The sequence below is a fragment of the Meleagris gallopavo genome, chromosome 1 (assembly GCF_000146605.3).
Source record: "Meleagris gallopavo isolate NT-WF06-2002-E0010 breed Aviagen turkey brand Nicholas breeding stock chromosome 1, Turkey_5.1, whole genome shotgun sequence".
Lineage (NCBI taxonomy): Eukaryota > Metazoa > Chordata > Aves > Galliformes > Phasianidae > Meleagris > Meleagris gallopavo.
In genome coordinates, this window is record NC_015011.2 from 174,554,830 (window position 1) to 174,575,637 (window position 20,808).

General features: G+C 35.1%; 1 protein-coding gene across 1 annotated transcript in view; it reads right to left on the reverse strand.

The window, feature by feature from the left end:
- Positions 1-90: 90 nt before the first annotated feature.
- LOC104917612 (cytoplasmic dynein 2 heavy chain 1-like) overlaps positions 91-20,808 on the reverse strand; it is a 63,620-nt gene continuing 42,902 nt past the window's right edge. Inside the window, exons 15-18 of the mRNA XM_019612082.2 lie at positions 8,920-9,029; positions 8,511-8,592; positions 4,358-4,474; positions 91-717 (exon numbers count right to left, since the gene is read on the reverse strand). Of these exons, the coding sequence (XP_019467627.1) occupies positions 559-717; positions 4,358-4,474; positions 8,511-8,592; positions 8,920-9,029 (468 nt within the window). The 3' untranslated portion in view covers positions 91-558. The remainder of the gene's footprint in view (positions 718-4,357; positions 4,475-8,510; positions 8,593-8,919; positions 9,030-20,808) is intronic.

Below are 20,808 nucleotides of genomic sequence, written 5' to 3' on the forward strand. Positions count from 1 at the left end.
GAATTTCAAGAAAAACAACATTAAAACAGACTAAAACATTTACCTTGACTTTTATGTTCAAGTAAAACATTCAATTTCTATGACAACAGGTAAGTTTTATAATTTTATTTTACTAAATAAATGCGATTTCAGAGTCATAAGAGTTACTTAAGAATAGTAACAGTTCAAAAATTATAATGAAAAAGTCTGTTAAAAATACACTGGCTTTGCATTTATATTTTATGTTTATTGGTTTGCACTGGGCAAAACTGCACATTACGATAGAGAAAGAATCTGAAAAATCTGAGAAAGAAATACATCGTGTTACAGTTTAGAGAAATAATAACTCAAAGTAACAGTTTGCTAAGTATTGCTGCATTAACTTCTCTCTATCTTAGTGGAATATGGCAGAAGTTCCACTTAAGTAGAATTAAATTATTTTAGATAGTTTACAAAAAGGAAAAAAAAAAGTATCTATATACCATTGCTTTAAAAATATACGAGCTATTAAACTGAAGGGCTCTTCTAACAAGGAACAAACGAAGTGTTTAAATGGTTCTGAAATTCAGCAGTCTTATATTACTGATTTTTTAAAAATAAAGCAGCTCCACATTGAATCCACTGGTCTTGGTTTCCTCCACAAGGTACATCGATATTTGTCACCACACGATCTCTCTCCATGCTGGTGTAGACTGGCAGAGATATGCATTCCTCAGGAGAATATGGACCATATGCATCCTATCAATAAAGAGCACTTAGTTATCACTCAGACAACATAACACATGAAAAGTGTAATTTCCAGAGACGTGGTATCCAAAACTGGATCCTAAGATAAAGTCTGGACCCTGCAGCTCTCCTGGTAATGCTGCTCCAGCTGCGATCTGCTCCTGAGTTACCTGCAAGTGGGATAAATTCCTTTCATACTAACAGTGACAACAGTTGCACCTGGGGTTCTTTGGCACTTCTGGGAAACAAGCTGTTTCCATTAAGTGCCTTAACGAAAAATTATTGTGTTAAATTTAAGTATTCAAATTTGAACATTTTGTCTATGTTCACCAACAATTTTGGATTCTCTTGTACATTTACTTTACCACTGGACAGCATTAACAGTGCTGCTCTTAGAAAGACTGCTACTATGCTGTAAACACTCCTTTGGGAAGGATGCTGGTTGGAGCCACAGCTTTACCTCTTAGTCTGTATATATGCTCTTAAGAACAACAGCAATTCCTCTTCCCTTTCTGTCCTACAGAGACATGGTGTGGACTTTGGACATAATTTCCTCCCAGGGTTTTGCATAGGTCATTGCAACTCTGTATGATTATAGAACTGAGCTTAAAGACTGACTAGACTTTCTACAGCATGTAATTCAGGTTTCAGCATGACATACTTGTAAGTAATTCAGGACTTGATTTATTTAAGATACAGTAAGTATGTTTCTCTTCACACTCAAGATCTCCCTTACTGTCAACAGGAAACTGTCAAAAGTTTTCAAGAATCAAGCTACGAAGCAGCAGCTTATGTGTCATAAATGAATTAAAAAAAAAGCTTTTTCTTAATGCAAATCACATCTAAGGCAAGTTAGTAAAGCTCCATCATTAGAAAACAGCTAAAAGCAGAAAAACTATACACATAAACAATAACTGTTTGAAGCACACTGCCTTGCATATCAAGATATTTCTGAAGAATTCTGCTGTTCCTTTTTGAAAATCAAGTTCCCTTGTCTTTTGAACACCAGTGTTTAAATCCCTGCAGAAGGTGTGTGCTCTGCAAGAGTTAGATATAAGATCTTAATACTCAGAAGTTTGTAAAGAGAACTCAGCTGTTCTCAGGAGGATTATACTTACCACATTTGTCATTTGGTCACTTGGAGGAAGACAAAAATGCTGGCAAATTTGAGAGTAAAACATCGATCAAAGCTCTTCAAGTACAGCCAAAGATGGAAAGCCCAAAGTAGGCAAATTTGCCTTCAAAGACCTATTTGTACACCTTTTGTGTGTGTGTGTGTGTGTGTGTGTGTGTGTGTGTGTGTGTGTGTGTAGAAATAGCTGTTCACACACTGTTCTCAATCCCACTGTTTTACAGAATCACATCATTTGAGGGTTAAAGTCATTCTGTTAGAGTTTTTTTGAACCACAAATCTTTATGACCTTCCCTTACACACATTCCATTTTTCTTTGTCTCCTCTGCCTCACACATAGTTCTACCCCCTTCAGCAATACCCTTTACAGTTTAGAATTATTCCATGAATTAGAACCCGAACGTGCTTTCACAATTTAATAAGTACTAAGTTAAGAGTTTAAAACACTCCATTTTGAGAATTTTGAGCCTTGTTAAGCAAAAATCCTGCAGAGTATATTTTATTTATTTTGGTTGAAAATGACCTAAAAGAGTTGCATTATAAACATACAGATTTTTTTTTTTCTAGATTTTATAAGAGATATTTATGTGGGGAAAAGACTATAAGTTCAACCCCAAAGAATTATAATATTCTACTTCACACACTATTCTCCAACAGAGAAGACAATGGGATCAGGGAAAGTGCCGAATATCTCAGATCTACCTTGGCTTCTGTTTGAAAACATGGTGTTTTATCACGGTCAATTCCTATAGCAAAGCCTGAAGTATAACAGCTGAAGGGCAGGGAAGTCAGAAATACTTTTCTATTCATTTGAAGTACAAAACACATTGGAAACATTTTAATTCACTGATTATTGAAATATCACACACTTGCACAGAGAAATCGTGCTGCTGACATCACACAATATCTTTGAAGTTTAAAGAATACAGACTGTTATTCAGAACTTTAATCATCTGCTTTATCTTGAAAAGAAGCTAAATGCTTTTTTTTTTTATAAAAAAAAAAAAGATGGGCTCATTCATAATCCTTATCTTCAGTGTGCAAAAGTTAAACATTTGGTGTAACCATTTAAAATAATGTAAATTGATGCTTTCTCCCTCCCGTCACTGAGTTCATATATTAAGAAGTGTGAAAAATTTTTATTTTTCCATGTAGCATCTTTTGAGCAAATTAGAAATCTGTTTCTTTCTCTGAAGCCTACAAACATTTGTAAACTACCAAAGAAAGGACATATCTATCATTGATCCATAGATTTTGCTGCTGTTGTTCTTTGTTTTTTTTTTTCTAATTTCCAGTATCTTCTCTCACATCAAAGCTGGAAGCAGTAATACAGATGCTGGCTAGTATCTTCTTGTCTGTCTAAATCCAGACCATTATATTTCCAATGCTGTACTACAACATAATGATTTGTTTACAGAGCTAGAAATAACATTGAGAACTAAAAAAATTTTGGGATATAGTACTGTGTTAGCAGTGAGCTCCTTTGGTAGTATGTATCACAAGATATTACAAACTTCATCATCATCATAATTTATTATACTTACTAAATAATTCTAGCTGAGAAGTCAACTACTTGAGTCCGGTGAACTTTGTTCTTTAACATTCTTCTAATCAAACCCAATCTTCTTATCTAACAAAATTCATCCTACATACTACCTGATGGGATGAACTTCCTGAAGTGCCTATCTTGTACTGAGAAGAGAAGGAGCTAAAATAACAAAATCATACTGGGCAATTAAATGTTGGATAGCATTGTGGAATCTCCTCCCTGGACATCTTTTAGAGGCACCTGGATGTGGCTTTGGGCACTCTGCTCTGGTTGTCCTTGCTGGGGCAGCGGATGGGCCAGAGGGACCCAGGAGTTCCATCCAGCCTCAACTACACTATGGTTCTGTAAACTCAGATACAATTAATTCCACAAGCTTTCTAAAACTTTCCTATCATGTAACTATATGAAATTGTAATGCCACATATCCTTGAAGAAGTTCTGTGTAACTTTTTCACTTACTTTTCAGGCACTGCTATTATAATTGCAGAGTGGAAGCAGTAACTGTTTTTACTGTTTGAATTACTTCATTTTCATCTTACACACTTCCCCAAGTGTCGGGAAAAGGTTTTCTTTCCTTACAGATAACGCCATGTTATCTGTCTTTTTATTGCTGTTACATTTTCATCTAGTGCTTAAAATGTAAGAAAAATACACTCTAGGAATGAACTCCCAAAATCAAGTACACACGTAGGAAATACATTTTTGGAAACACGTTACTTTAAAAGGGAAGAAAAAAAGTATGACTGAAATAAAGCCATTGTCTTAATCTAAACAATAAAATGAACAGATCCACAAGGTGATAGGTGATAAATAAGTTACTCTGTTTTACACACAATAATGTTTTACTATTAAAGATTAAAAAAAAAGAAGGAAAAAGCAAGTCAGCAACATCATACTGAAAAGCTACAACATAGATAAAAAAAGCAAATTATGGGTCTTGAAAGTTTAAATTAAATTTAATAATTTAGTACCTGTGGAATCCAGGCCATGTAACAAGGGAGAACAGATGACACACTGGGAGAGTCATGCAGATTTTCTGAAAGTCTATTTCCATCAAAACTGCAGCCTTCCAGCAGTAAGCCAGTGATCTGCCATGGAAATACACAAAATCGAAATGTATGTTAAAGACTTGAAATGCTAGCAATAATTATATTATACTTTGTTAAACAATGATCCTTTTTACTGTGACCAAGTTTTTAAGTAACTGGATGCTAACTGTTGCAATGCCATGTTTGAGAATAGGAAACAGGATTTAAAAGCATGACTTGGGCCATACTTCTGTGTCATCTTCCTCTGGTTTGGATTCACAACCTTCAAAATGCCTGTAAATGTCTTCACTTAGGAAACTGCAGTTGTCTGGCATTAGATTAATGGAAAGATGATAGAAACAGCCAACTCCACAATTATTACAATGTCAAGAAAATGAAAATAACTATCCCTGAAATAAGCACATATTTCTGCTTGGAAGTCTGAGCATAGCTTTCAAAGAACTGAATTCACAATTACACAGTTTCTGGACGGGCAAATATAAATTATACTGAAATAATATGGGAGAAAATATTATTTAACACAACTCAAGATTTCTTAATTAAAGTACTGATTGGAAAAAATAAGTAAGAACCACATACATATTTATATAAATAACTTCACAATACTTTAAATTTAACACATTAAGTGCTTACTTTTAATAAATCAGTTATTTATTTTAATAAATCAGTCAGACTCTGAAAAATACATTTTTTATTATTTCTTTTAATTGAAGTCCCGAGTAACTTAACAACAGTGATATCTACCTTGTATTTCTTTCACAAGAAAAATTCAGTATCTGCTGATCATTTCATTTTGCCAGTTCAAATAATAATGGTTTGCCAGTAACATGATAATAGTAGTCAGTATGGCCTGCTGAAGTGGTAAATTTAATTTTAGTAATAATAAAATTTAACTCAATAGTAAGTTTTATACAGCTTTTCAAAAGGCTAACTCTAAAACTGGAGCACATGTCTAATGGAAGAATGTGAAAATCATTTACCTGCTTTACTATCATATTAAAGTCCTGTATTAACTATAACAAATTGAGGCAGGAGTTGATGAAAAACAAAATCACCAAGTGGTGCTGGAACTAGGAAATGTTGGAAAATGCTATTGGAAACCGGATGAGTCTGCATAACCAAAACATCAGACAAAAAATGAAGAAAACTACCATTTTCTAATCCATTCTTAATGGATTCTTAACAACTTATGTATATTCCAGTACCACCTCATCTGACTTGCACAGATAAAATATATGAAGAAAATACCATACAAGGCATAAAAGGAATAAAGTCTTATTAATGATCACACTGATGTTTTGCCACAGACTTCCTTCTGCTCCCTGTTGTTAACCTTGATACTTAAGGCTTCACTTTACTATACACACAGGTCCTATCAAATGCACTTTATCCCAGCACATTTCTGACTGCTTTTAAAGCTCTTGTTTATCCCTGTCATAAAAGTATTAGAAAGATTCATATCTTGTTTTCCCTTCTGCTCTTTCTGCTTTCCGCAGGCAGTTTTGTTATGGAGTTGGGTGTTTGAAACAGTTATTGAGGGAAGACTGGTCTGAGAAGGAGCTTTTAAAATTTACTGCTGTATGTTGAAAGGTCTGCCCAACCTGAATGTCTCTAAAAGATAGTTCTATAGAAGTGGGTCACCTATTGAAGAATCTCTTTCTACAGCACATAAGTTTTTTTCTTTTGATATTGGTAGTTCTTTGACACTGTAGTTATGTAAAATAAAATCAACTGAACTCCTGGAAAATGTCAGCCAATCACAGGCTCTCCTTTGAAGATGAAAACCAAAACTTTGACTTTGATTCAATATTAAAAGCCATTGAAAAATATATACCACTGGAACAGTGCGTTTTCAGATACTGGTTGGCTAAGTACACCCATGGTTGTGTTCTCTTTTCTATGATAAACGTATAGAGAAATTACAACTACTATGAATTACATATTACATGGATTTCACTGTGTTTGTATAGCACATGTAGCATTTTTTGCAACTCAGGCCACAGTACTGGCTGGAGTATCAGTTCTTACAAAGAGAAAGCATTTGCCATTTCATGTCTATTTGTACTAGGTTTACTTTAAAATTGAACTGTTGTTACACGATACAGGTGATGACTCTTTAAAATACATTTGTTGAAAGTGTGCTGATATCCAAAGTATCTGTTTCCAAAATTTCAAATTCTCCACAGTTAATTTTTCCTTGCTATTTAATGCCAGTTTCCCATGAAATTAATTATATAGATGTACTTCACTACCACCACAGGCCTTCATCATTAAATTATTAATATTCCACGATGCAGGAAAATAAAAATAAAATAAAATATTATAATAGTATTTCTGTCAATTACAAAAAGCACACATTTGATATTAGTGTTGATGTCATGCATTTGAATACAAGATTCTTGCAGCACATTTTTTCTTTATATAAATATTAATAATTTTTATATTAATATCTATCCAAGCTCATAGCATTTACTACCACAAAGTCTCTTACAATGTTTCTTCTTTACTTTCATTCTTATTTATGACAATGGAAAATGAGACTCTAGTATCAAAAGCAATGAATACCTGATTTTGCATGATGAGCAACCAGTGCACACAGCAAATAAGCAAAGTATTTGCACATCAAAGGATGCACAGACGTGCATTTTCAGTACCTTTTGTTAAAGCAACCCCAAGTGATGTTAAATTTTATACAGCTGATTCTAAATCAAATATTCATCACATTCTTCTAGGAAGGATCTACTCTGCATCATGCCTCTAAACTACAGTCTGAATTAAAACTGATAATTCAACATCAGGTTTGATATTCATCCATGTTAAGGCATTTTCTCAGCCTGATTGATCATTTCTCCATAGCTGCAGTCGTAGCACTTCATACTGGGTTTGGCATACAAAATTCCTCCCAAATGTCTACCATTACTTCCAGTCGTCTAAAATGTTCAACTCAGTTTTTGCTTGTTTCCCTGGACTTAGAAGTCTTGGGTGAATCTAGAACATCAGAATGTGTGATTTGCAAGCTCACAGACAGAACATAGGGACACAACTCCCTGAAAGTTCCTTGGTTTATTTATTGTCAAGTTGTAGACTCCCATTTGCCTCTTATCAAATGAGGCAAACAACTCTTACTAAAATATCCAGACTGATTAATTTCCTAAATGATATTTTCCATCGCCAACAGGAATTAATTTAACAAAATTCAAAAGACTATACTGTACAAAGGTCAGGTTAGATAATTACAGTTATTGTTTTTCTGGTATCTTAATATTTTAGAAATATGAAATTCTCATCCACTCTCTATTAATAATTATAGATAGTGTCAAAAGCTGACCTAGGACACTCCTATTTCCTACAGTCTTGTGTCTGCCTGCATTATCAGACTAAAGAAGGAGTCCTGCCACCTGCTTTCTGTGCTGAACACAGCTTACTGAGCATTAATATCATGGGAACGACATTCACTGGAATCAGTACTTATTTTGTGAATTCTTTCCAAGTTAAGCATAAGACAGGTGCAAAAACATTCACATTCAGCCAAAATCACATTACCACTTGCAGTGTTAAGAAGCTAAACTAAACTATTTGAATATTCTGTCTTGCTCCCTAGACAATGAGTAGTGAGTTCATAGCTGCTGGCTGTAGCCCTAAGCATCTATTAACAAATTGTTATGTCTTTGTCATATCTAAAACAAATCCTATTATAGTTCACTTAGTTGCTAAAAATCTCATTTTGAGGTTAGTGTTTCTAAGAGATGGCCTTCTATACGTTTATCTTCTTTGTATAAGCCACAAGATTTTTAATGATCTTCTGGACAATGGCTAGGTATTACCTAATGAAACAGCAGCTTCAATTTTATCTGAGAGGCAGATTAAGGTAATGGAAGCACTCTGCAGGTTTCTTTTGCAGCTTTATACAATTAACCAGCATTAACCAGCATTTCCAACACTATATTTATAGTTCAGTCTTCCAGAAAGTTTGTGGACAGGTAACTTGGACATCTCAGCAAAATTCTATGATAACTACAACGTTTTTTATCACAGAAAGTCAAGAAGAACAGACAAATACTTCTAAGCACAGTACCTTAACTTGGAGTTTGCCTTCCTGTATTCGTCCTTTCCATGATGCTGTAAATTTGAGGCTGTCCACTGAACAGCTCATTACTCTGCAAGGCAAACACACATACTTAGAGATGTGTAACAACAGTAAATGAAATGCAAACCCTGAAACAATGTAAATCAATGCATACCTTACCACAGTAAGTCTTACTTTGAAGAAAAATACATTATTAATTTTATTATTTTTTTTTTTTAGATCAGTATTCAAACAGGTAGTTTCTAACTATTCTACTTCAGTACAAATAATAAAAATGAGATGACTCCTGACGATAACTGACATGATTTGTTGGATCTGAAAATGGGGTAATCATCTTTACAAATAGAGAATAATGGCACATTAACACACATCAATAGGTAGATCATTTTTCACTTACCTTGCAGTCTCCTGGCGTAAGGCATTGAGAAATGCATCTGGATGAAATAGCTCTGAAAGGTCCAGGGTGTCTGACAGTAGTTTCTGCTTCTCTGCTTTTTCTACCCAATTCTAGAAGAGAAAAAAAAAGGAAAATGAATCCTAAAGTTACTGTCTGTTTTTTTAACATTTTAAATTGATTTGTGAATACATAAGATTAATGAAAAAGATTGTGTAAATAGATTGCAATCTCAATTGAATATTAATTTCAGTTACTTCACTCTGGCAAACAGAATGTCAACATGATTTAAAAGCAAGCAAGCCAGCAGTTTATGTGTAATGTGACTCACTCACCCTAAACGAACAAGCTTTTGTTCCATTCCTTGCATACTGCAACTCACTTTGTAGGATGAAGCTCATATCAAGTTCCTAATGCTCTGCTGAAACCCTATTCCATCTTCACAGAAATGAACTTTTATGTTTTCTTTGTCAAAATGGTTAGCAACACAGCCTTTGCTTTGCTGAATTCAGACAAATAACTGAATTTTGTTCAAGTAAGGTTTAAGACATAAATTCACAGAATTTCTGATAAGATAAAAAATGACCTCTTTTAGAGCTGAGAGAACAAAAATTATAGGAGTGGAGGGAATAAATATATTCATTTATTCTTTTGTCCCAATCTACTTTTTCTCACAGACGTGAAGTCTTCCTCTATGAGCAACATGCCTGGAACTTCCCATTGACACAATGCATTATTTGCCATCAAGAGAAGAGATAAGGACATTGCAGTTTTGCTTTCCAATCTTGATAAACCATGTGTAGTAAGTAAAGAAACATGCAAAACTAACTCCTACTTTTTTCTATCATTTTATCAAGGGTGCACTCTGTATTCCTAAAAGCATCGTACTAGTCTATTCATTTCAAAACTGAAGAAGCAATGGTTGCTACACTCTTTTTTGAAGCCTTCTTTTAGACCAAGTGGGACATTGAAGATCTACTCTCATTTTAGACAGATCTAAAATTATTTCCCAAATCCAGAAAGTTGGAGGAATGTCAACATCTCACTACTCATAAATGATTGTCTCCTCATCAGAGTGGACTACATGCCTATCTCTCATGTGAAGGAACATGCAAGGTTTCTCTGAGTTTGCATTAAGGGCATGTCATCTGTCCACTCCTGTGCGAATGCAAAAAAGAGATGACCTAAAAGAATACCAAAGTGCATAGACAAATCATTACATTTTAGCTTGATGAGTATTATTTTAAAATATTAGTTTACTCACATAAAGCACCCACCAGGCATCTGTACTTCATTTTAAAAGTACATTAGTGTATTCTTTGACATGCTGATCATCTAATTTCATAGAAACATCTCAGAGAGAAAAAAAAAAACATCCACAACGCAAGTAAATATCACATCACTTTTTTTGTGTGTGGTTTTTTTTTGCTGTCGAGGGGTGGTTTTCTTCATCAACGTGTCAAATACATCTCCATAATGTTTCCACTATGCACAAAAACCGAATCGGTGACCTTTTTTGTCTGTCACATCACAGACTATGAGCCCTCAACCCAAATGATAATGAATTAGTTAGGAGATTTTCACTTTCCATTTTCATTAACTAAATGTACACAGTTAATGGTTCTTGTCTGCCTGAATTTTTAATGACTTTGCATAACAACAATATTTGCAGAAAATCTGCAATCAGGTTAGGGCAGATTTTGTAAATTGTTTTGTATAATACAAGTAGACACAAACATCTCAACTTGCAACTAATATAATCATTCTACTGCTGTCATCAAATAAACTTTTAATGTAATTGCTAAAGAGAACCACGGTCAGGAACGTAGATGCTTCTGTTCCATCCAATTAAAAGATCAGTATGGGTGATATTAATTCTAAGCTCATATAATTAAATTGCATTAGGAAACACAATAGCAAAAACTTTCATTAGATCACAAAAGCAAAGTTTGTAATTGGTACTTGTATTGGTCTAAATAAAGCAGAAGACATAAGTCATTCACGCTGCTTAATAAATGTTTAGGTTTTATATATTTAAATATCTAAGATTTAAATGTGTTGCAGGTTAACTTCTGCAGGCAGCTCAACCTTACATATCCCCTCACTCTCTCCCTTCCAAGTGAGACAGAAAAGAGAATCAGAAGGGTAACAGTGAGAAAAGTCGTGGGCTGAGTGAGAGAAAGGCATTTTAACAGGTAAAGCAAAAGCTGCCTATGCAGGCAGAGCAAAGTAAGGCATTCATTCACTACTTCCCATCAGTAGGCAGATGTTCAGTCATTTCCAGCAAAGTAGGGCTCATCGTACTTAACAGTTACTTCCGAAAATAAACACTGCAACTCTGAATGTTACTTGAATATATATGAATGTATACTCTGAATGTATATACAAATATATGTAACTCCAAATGCCTATTCTTTCCTCCAGCTTTTATTGCTGACCACAATATCATATGGTATGGTCAGTGTGGGCCAGCTGTCCCAGCTCTTTTCCCATCCCATCTACTCAATGGCAGGGCAGCATTAGAAGCAAAAAAGTCAAGGACTGAGTAATCACTGCTCAGCAACAACTAAGGCACTGGTGTGTTATCATTGTTTTTCAACATAAATCTGAAACACAGCACTATATCAGCTTCTACTATGAAGAAAACTGACTCTATATGAGCCCAAAACAGTGCAAAACACAGTAAAAAATGATAATAAATGTATTTAAAATAGAAGTGAAGAAAAAATGAAGTTATTCTTTCCATCCTATATCATCACGACAGCATGTTAGTCAAGTGCTATGGACTCAACAAATGACAACACTCTCCTAAATTGATCATTTGTTACTAGTGCATCCCCCACCACTGCCCTTGATGCCTAGGAAAGGTCATGTCTGGAAGCAGAGGAACCTCAGGCTGAGCTGTGGAAAGACTGATGTTTCTTGAAAAGGAGAAATCTTTCAACAGATTAGCTGTGATATCTTTATTTCCCACTCCGACCTAACTTCAATAAAAGTACACATTGACTTCATTTGTCAAAACGATGCAAAGTTGTTTGACTTATTGATCTTGGATGGCCATGCAGCATTTCAGTCTGAAGTGACTTCTTCCACCAGTAGTTTAGTAGAAACCTTTCTCTTTCCAGGTAGGCCAAAATAATCCATGCATTTGCCATCTGGATTCCAATGACAAGACTACCAAAAGCACTAAGATGGGGTAATATCTAGCTAATCGTCCCCTGTGGGTCAGGTCAGCAGACTGGTCGGTGTTCTCCCAGCCACCTCCTCATTCCCACCATGCATTACATACAGCCCTTGGTGTGTTTGCTGCAACATACAGTTAGGTTTACATCTTCAAAACAACTAATAGTCAAGATCTAAATTCATTAAGCACAGTTTCCAGCATATTATTAACAGTAGAGCTTTAGTTCCCTGTGTTAGTTATGACAGTTAATAATAGCTGGGAAAAAGCATATGAAAGATGAAATTACAGCAATATTGATAAGCAGCATTTAGCTGCTTAACCCTGAAATCACTTACATCACACACATACACAAAAAGGTTTTTAATATACTTTTTTTAAACCTTTAAATTATTTAATATTTCCAGAACGTTTCACAGAATGTTTACTGTTTAGTTAAAGTTATAAATTTAAATTGGAACTGTCCCTGGTAGATTAACATAGCATTAGATGCTTATAAGTACCTAATCAGCAATATGTAAAAAACTTTGTACAGCAATTCCTAGCAGAATATTTCAATGCTTCAATAAGGCGAGTTTCTATTTTGAATAATGAAACAATTATTTTTTTTACCACAATAAATCTGAAAGTACAGTCTCAGATGGTTCAAATACTATTTTTTTTCATGTATCTTAACATCCAAGAAGCATCTATTCCATTCTGAAGAAGGAGCTTTCCTTATCTTTTATAATCCCAAAGCAAATTGAGCACCTCATATCGAACAGTGGAAAGAATAAAGAGGCTGCCAGATTTTCCTGTTATCATTTATGCAATTTTAGGCTGATCACAGAACTCCTCTACAATGTACCAAGTACTTTTCCTTCACCGGTTTTAATTCATCCTGATTATATTCTCTTCTATAATGTTTTTCCCTTGCTACAATCCCAGAAGAAATCTTTTATTGAAATAGCAAATCATTTAAATCACTACAGAAATTGTTTCACTTTTGTGTATAGGCATAAAATCATATTCAGTTTGATATGAATATGCATAGCCAGAAAACATACGTAGCACAGTTCTGTCTTTACACTAGTTTCAGAGACATTTCAAAGTTACTAGAGAAAAGACAACAGAAAAGTCTGACAGCAAATGATGGTGAGTAACAAACACTGACAGGAGAGGAAGTATTCAGTTGACCACCACAAGGGTACTCTGAAGCTGTGATATCTGGTGGAAAACATCAGCTTAAGTAACTGCGTTACACTGCAAGGAAATGACAGAGGTATTCATTATGGCACCGAGTACAGAGAGGGGGAAAGTGTAGTCACTCAGGAGTGACTGGCATAAAGCAAATTGCTCCCTCTGGGTAATTTTTCTTATGTTTAAGTCTTGAGCTATTGTAGTTACTCTATATAAAATGAATGCATGAATACTGCCATATTTCACATGGTATGATGTCGATACATACTATCTTTTGAATGGTAAATGACAAAGGTTTAGAGTCATAGTTTATTTTTCGTTTTGGATTTCATTCTGTTATTTTAGAGTATACAAACAAAAACTGCTGTTTAGTGCTTTAAATATAATACTATTTCTTCATTTCAGTTCGATATGCCTCAGAAGTTCTGTGTTTGTTTGGGGAGTCTGAATGTTAATGCAATGGCACGTTGTTAGAGCATACAAATTCTGAGTCTATTAGCATCAACTTGCTAGCTAACAATGTGCCAGAAGCGGTTATGCACTAAGGCACAGCTGAGGGAAGCATTAACAAATGTGATTTCATTCTGCTTACTGCATTAATTCATTTTTATCAAAATGGTAACTGAACTTTTCTGAGTTGCTGGTTCCTACATTTAATAAGGATATCAAAACGATGACTACATAAGAGCCGTAACAAAATTCTAACAGTTGCTGATTAACATATTTCAAAAATATCTACTTTCAGTTATTTTCTTGACAATCACTGAACACAGATTGTGGTCCTACTTCCAACTTCCACTGATAAGAAGTTGCAGGGCACAGAAAATAATGATGTATAATATTTATTTACGGGTAACAGACATGAGAGCTGACCCTAATCCTTGGACAAAATGAGTCTCAATTCCATTGTGGACCTCTGGAGCAGGGAGGCAGTTGTGATGAAGCTAGCAAGGCTGAACAAGGTACAGAATACTCAGTATTCCAGGCACGATTAATGATGGAACAGTTTACTGCTGTGTGTTCCACTGTACCACCTTGAATGCTGTATTGTGGTAAAGGGAGCCAACAGAGAACTGCTTCCTTTACTATGGTTCATTTTCTCTGGTGAATATCCCATGAGATACAGATTTTCAATTAAGCATGTCCCTCACACTCCCTGCTCCTCTTCAGAGATAATGACCGCTTGTGCTGCAGTCATCAGTCAGAACCTGTTGGGTTTGGGTTTTTTAGCTGTTTAGCAGTTTTCTGCTAACATCCTCTCTTGAGACTGCCAAAATTCAAAGAAAATCTCTCAACCATGCTTGCTTAACAGAACTCTCATCTATCAGCAACTATTAGTCCTCATTCTAACTCTCATGTATGTATGCAAAGTTTATCAAACATATTATAGCAATCTAATTAGAAATTGCTTAACTGTATAGGATACATAATCAAAAAAAAAAAAGCCAAAAAACAAAGAACTCTACTATTCTACAAGGAAAAAAGAGACCACAGAACAAACTCTGGCTGATGCAGCTGCATTGGAACCAAGCTACATGACTGTCTGGTCCTGTCCTGGAACACAGAATCCAGGGACACACCACATTAACTCATGCTAATGTTACTTATTCAGCACTGAGCAGAGTGTTACTGCTCAGACTATCAAAAAGTTTGTTCAACCAAGAATAACTTTGTGTAGACACAGAAATTAAGATTTTTTTTTAATTGGTGTAATAAATGGATATGAATAAATGTTTGTTTCTACATAGTAAAGCATTCAGATTAAAGACAACTCAAGTAGAGCTTTTTGTAGCATACAAAACTTTTGTTAAAGCCCCAAACAGATTTTTCTTGGTGATGTTCTGAGCAAACAGCTCATCATCAAGTCTGCAGGCTGAACAAGAGATCTCTTTCAGACATTGTCTCATTTGTGGGCCAAACCCCTTGCCATGCTTCAACCTTGTTCTTGAAATCTCTTTAGTCTTTTTAAGTTGGACATTACTAGAGTCCAGGGATCATGAAAACATCTGTTAGTCTTAGTGTGGACTGGGTGAAGATGGCCCACAGAAACGAATGTACTTTCCAGTCCTTACTGAGATGTTAACACTTTCCCACACACAGAGTAAGATTTTTTTTTCCCCAAGTTAGTAAAGCGCAACAAAGACCTCACTAAGACAACGCAGTGGAAGACTAGCCTTTGACCCTGCCTCCCCAGTATTCTCCTTGGAGAATCTGGCAGCCCACGGCCTAAAGAGGTACACACTTTACTGGGTAAAGAACTAAACTGGATGGCTGGATCCGGAGAGTGGTGGTGAATGGAGTTAAATCCGGCTAGTGACCCATTATGAGTGATGTTTCCTAGGGGTTGGTATTGAGGCCTGTCCTGTTTAGTATCTTTATTGATGATCTGAATGAGGGCATTGAGTGTACCCTCAGTAAGTTTGCAGATGACACCAAGATGGCAGGAAATGTTGATCTGCCTGGGGGTAGGAAGGCCCTACAGAGGGATCTGGACAGGCTGGGCTGAGGCCAAAGGGATGAAGCTCAACAAAACCGAGCGCCGGGTCCTGCACTTTGGCCACAATCCCAGGCAATGCTGCAGGCTTGGGGCATTGTGGCTAGAAGACTGTAGAGGAAACAGACCTGGGAGTGTCCAAGAAGCATTTGGATGTTGCTCTAAGGGACATAGTTTAGCGGGGAAATATCTATGTTAAGTGGACAGTTGGACTGGATGATCCCAGAGGTCTTTTCCAATCTTGGTGATTCTATGGCATGATGCCACATTCAAGCCTGTTCTCAGGAAGTATCCTGGATATACAGATGGAATAACCTAGGGAAAATATCTCACAGACTTTCCTAAGGAGCACACATTTGTCTGGTGTCTGACCACTCTCACTACCATTTATTTTTTCCTTTCAATTCAGTGTTTTTTTTCCAGCATGTGTATGTTCTCTCTTGGCTGATCTTAAAGCCGCAAAGAAACGTAGGCAAAATCTCAAACATTCAGGGTGCATAACTAGATATTAACATTAAATATTTAACATTTATGAGAGAGATACTACAATGCAGTGGTATAAATCCAGTATATATTCATTAGAACAGATCTGACATTTGAAAAAAATATATAAAGTTTTTAAGATAAAAATTCAGACTAGACTATCCATTTTACGTCTCTGCTTTATCTTTTGCAGTTTTGTCCATGATAATGAAAGAATGAAAAATGAGTTATTTAGAATTAGGCAATCCACATTATAAATTTAAAAAATTTAAATACATACAGTTCATTTACATTTAGCACTGTGTGTCTTCATCTTTCTCTTTGCGTTCTGAAAATGCATCTTGGATCTTAAGGAGAAAGATCAGCGAATGATGTTTATTTTATTAGATTTAATAAAGTGTAAAACTACAGCATTAAATCATACACACACTAAACATATGACCCAGTTCCCACTCGGTTATGGAGTATGTAGAGAGTAACTTGCATCCATACATTAAAAAATAAACAAATCTGCCTAAAAAAACCCCACAAATCAACAAATTGAACTGAGATTCAGAAAAATGATCATTTTCTTTAATTTTTTAGAATATGCACAGTAACGACTCGTTTCTTTTTATGAACTACAAAAGTCTTTTTATGAGTGATTGCCTTCTGCTATCAATTTTCTTCAATCATGTAGATCTTTAGCGGTATGATGAAGGATGCTGTTCAAACTTCTGCTTACAAGGTAGTGTTTAATAAAGAAAAAATACCTATACTCATAAAACATGCTTAGAATTGAGAATGTAATCAACAGGAATTGAATTCTGTTGAAACAAATTACATTTCAAAAGATACAAGGCTGAAGTTTACAGAAAAACCCATAACCTGTGGATGCCTCCCTTAACAGAGGATCTAAATTTCATTGGAATTGAGCTTCAATAATTCACAATGAAATCAAACCAAATGCAAGTAAAGATAACTTTCCTTTCCCAAAGCTGCATTTTAAAATCTGTTTTCCCACACATAAAGCAAATTATTTTCCCAAATGAGGGATAATCCCTGTACACTGACATTACTTCCATTTAAAAATGCAGAGCTTGTAGACTCAGTGTGGAAGCTCACTGGAGTCTGTAAGACTTATTTCATTCAAAGGATAATGATTTCAATATCTCTGTTCAATAGCTCAAAGGAAAAAAGAAAAAGAAAAAGAAAAAAGAAAAAGAAACAACAACTTAAGGAATAAGGAATCCTTCCTCCTCAGGCCCCCACACATTGGACACAGCATCCTGCTAAATCACAAGAGGACATGAACTCTCTGGACATAAAAACGGTTCACCTTCTGCTTTAGCTTCCTTGGGAAACAGACCGTATTTCAGTGGACAACTTTCACTGACCTGTAATGGTCTGATATTTTTATTTTACAACATAGCCTTCAGAACTCCTCTTTGGACAGTGTATCTTTACAAGTTACTACTATTCTATACAGCCACTACTTAATTTAAGTGAATAAGTGATTAAAGGGGAATAGGATACAACAATAAATCTATTATATCTTCAAATTTGCCTTCTCCAGGAGAGAAAGAAAAGATCTAAATTTTTATTGTGTCCCTATTCCCAACTTTTCCAAAGCAGATATTGTTTAGATAAAAAAAAGTTATTTAAAGATGAATCCTGGCTCATAAATTCTGAACAAAGTGAAATCATACTGCAATGAGATGAAAGCTGTGGTAACTAATTAATGCTCAGGTTCTTAGCAGATCATAGTAGTCTGTAGTTGTATTTTTGTTTTGATATTCTTGACAGAATTCTTCAGAATAAAGTGGATTCTCTATAGCATTTTGAACTTTGATTTTAAATAATGGAATGAATAGATTTAGAACAATACTTTTAGGAATCCTTGTATTTAATTAAGATACTAAATCTGAGGTATTCAGCATTGTACACAAACCTGGCCAAATACATGTTAAAATAGAATGATGGGAAGAGCAACAGTAAAATGGGGAATGCAACCAACATAAACCATCCAAATCAGCTACTCGTAAGATCACACGAGACATATCATCAAGCTATTGCTCATGCTCCAAAATCCACTAAGGCAATCTACCAAAAGAAACTGAAAAGCTATGCTCTAAGGGGTACAAGATTTTCCATGAAGTGCCAGACTGAGTGAATATATAACAGGAAATTTAGAGGTAGTACCAAAGGTTGGGAAAAGGGATGATTCAGAGTGGATCAGGGATGAGCAAGAATGGCATCAGCAGAGTCTGTCCTATCCTTTAACTTCTATTTTACTTATTTTCTGTTCACATGTGCTCCCTGTCTGGGGAGAGTGGGGAGAGGGAATCCTCTAACAAACCTCGTGCCATATCAGCCAGAGGTCTGGGCTGCTTGTTGCAGACTTGAGGGATTGGAAACCAGACAGTGGAGAGATCAAAAATCAGAGAATCATGGCAGGTGTTTTCCTTGAGCACTAAGCCAAAGAAACACAATAGGGCTATTCGTGCTGCCAGTGTTTATGGAGCTGCCTGTGAAGGTACTTCTCCTCTCCGTCAGGCTGCATTTCTGGCTGGGTCTGTGTGGAAAATGTTTGCTGCTTATTCTGGAATTCAGCCTCAGCTTTGCAGGACGTTTGTGGAAAACGGGGACAAACACCAGCCTGTAATCTCAGGGGACTCAGGAGGGAAGGAATCCACTACACCCTTCAGTCCACTGGATTAAACGTTCTTGAGTGCATGTTAAAAAGATTCTGCTATCCCTTGAAACAACCAGAACCACATGCTAGGGTTCCAGTTCAGTTACCTTTTTAAAGACATGGTCTCTCCTCACAAAGTATTAAGAGAAATACTATTCATGTGCAGTGAATTGCTGTTCAGCCATAGCTTTTCACTTTGAAGCAGCGTTTCCTTGCTTTCCCTTCTTTTACTTTTGCTTTGCTGTGATGACAACAGCTGTTCAAACAGGCCCACTTTTTTCTCTCCCTCATATTTTTCAGTAGGTCACATAAAATCTAAGGCATCCAGAACTGAAATGCAAGACTAGTATACATAATAAACAAAAACATTATCAGACCAGCCCACACTGTGCAAAACTGTGCTATAGAAATGTCTGAGATAACAAATCACCTCAAGAAAGACAGATAGGTAAGGCACTACAATACAATCAAAAAATGCTGCTAATTGAAGACACTCATTCCATACATTTTAGCTTACAGCTGTAATATCTACACAAAGACCAACTGATAATTTGAAAGATACAGTACACATTATAATCCTAACTTAGCTGTTTACTAAATATTAGGTTCCTAATGTTTTTGTAAGATTTGAAAGACAGTAATGGATCCAACAATAACAAATACAACAAATGATTTCAAAATATCTTCCACTGGAAATCTTCATATCAGTTTGAATTTCAGAAAAGCCTCCAAGATGTTCACTTTAATCTCTTTTTTTCTTTTTTTAAACAAATCAAGGCTTTCAAGGAAGCCTCTCCATACACTGTCCCAAATTTTAATACAACACCATTTGATTCCTGTCACAAAGAAGTTGCTTTTATTTTCTGCACTGGCAGCAAATATTTTGACAAGGCAGCCTCTAACTAATAGCCTAAGTACAGGTCTACTGCATCCTTAGTAGAAGCAACCTTTCTTTACCTCGTTCAAGTTTCAATGTATTTTTTTTTTTCCTCTTCAAGTACACAAAACCAAAGTTTCCCAAATGGTGAAGGGTGAAGGTAGGAGTCATTATCTTACAGTGATGGAAACAGAGGGAGGTACAATTAACGATGGAAAACACAATGGAGTTCATATAAAACTAAACTGATAAAAAAAAAATAGGGTCTTCACTGCAATATAAATTTGAAGATAATTTTCAGAATGATGAGAATATCTATTTGCCTTTATTAAATCCCTGAGAAACCAAAGATATATCTAATGAATGATAAAATATATTTATAAAATAATAATGAAAAGTCAGAGGAAAATGAAAGCTAATTAAAAAATGATTAAGGTGAATCAAAATCTTTGTGTAACATGCATAAAAATAAATTGGAATCATACTTAAGAAAAAAAGATGATTCAACTTAAGTGCATAATAAGAAATAATCCATGTTTTCTGTTAAAATTCATATTAAAGTAAAATATCTTCAATTGAGATCTGACCAGAAGCTTGAGAAACAGAACAGCCTGATCAATAATTTCTTTGAACAAAATAGTATTATATATTTCACATAATAAAATTATATCAAAATAATAATAATATGATTATAATCAAAAGTAATAATTATTATCTGGTCATCTGTGACTGATATCTGTTTTTGCTAACAACAAAAAATCCAACATAAGTTACAACTTAGGAATACAGTTAAATATCTACTGCAAAGGTCTGCTTTAATAAGCTGTCCCTCTTGGACAGTAACATTTTTTCTACATTGTAAACAATTCAATCATAAATCAAATGCACCACACTGTCAACAGTTTGAACAATGAAAATGAACAATGAAAATGAACAATGAAAATGAACAATGAAAAAAAAATGAAAATGAACAATGAAAAAAAAGATTTCTATCATGGTGATAT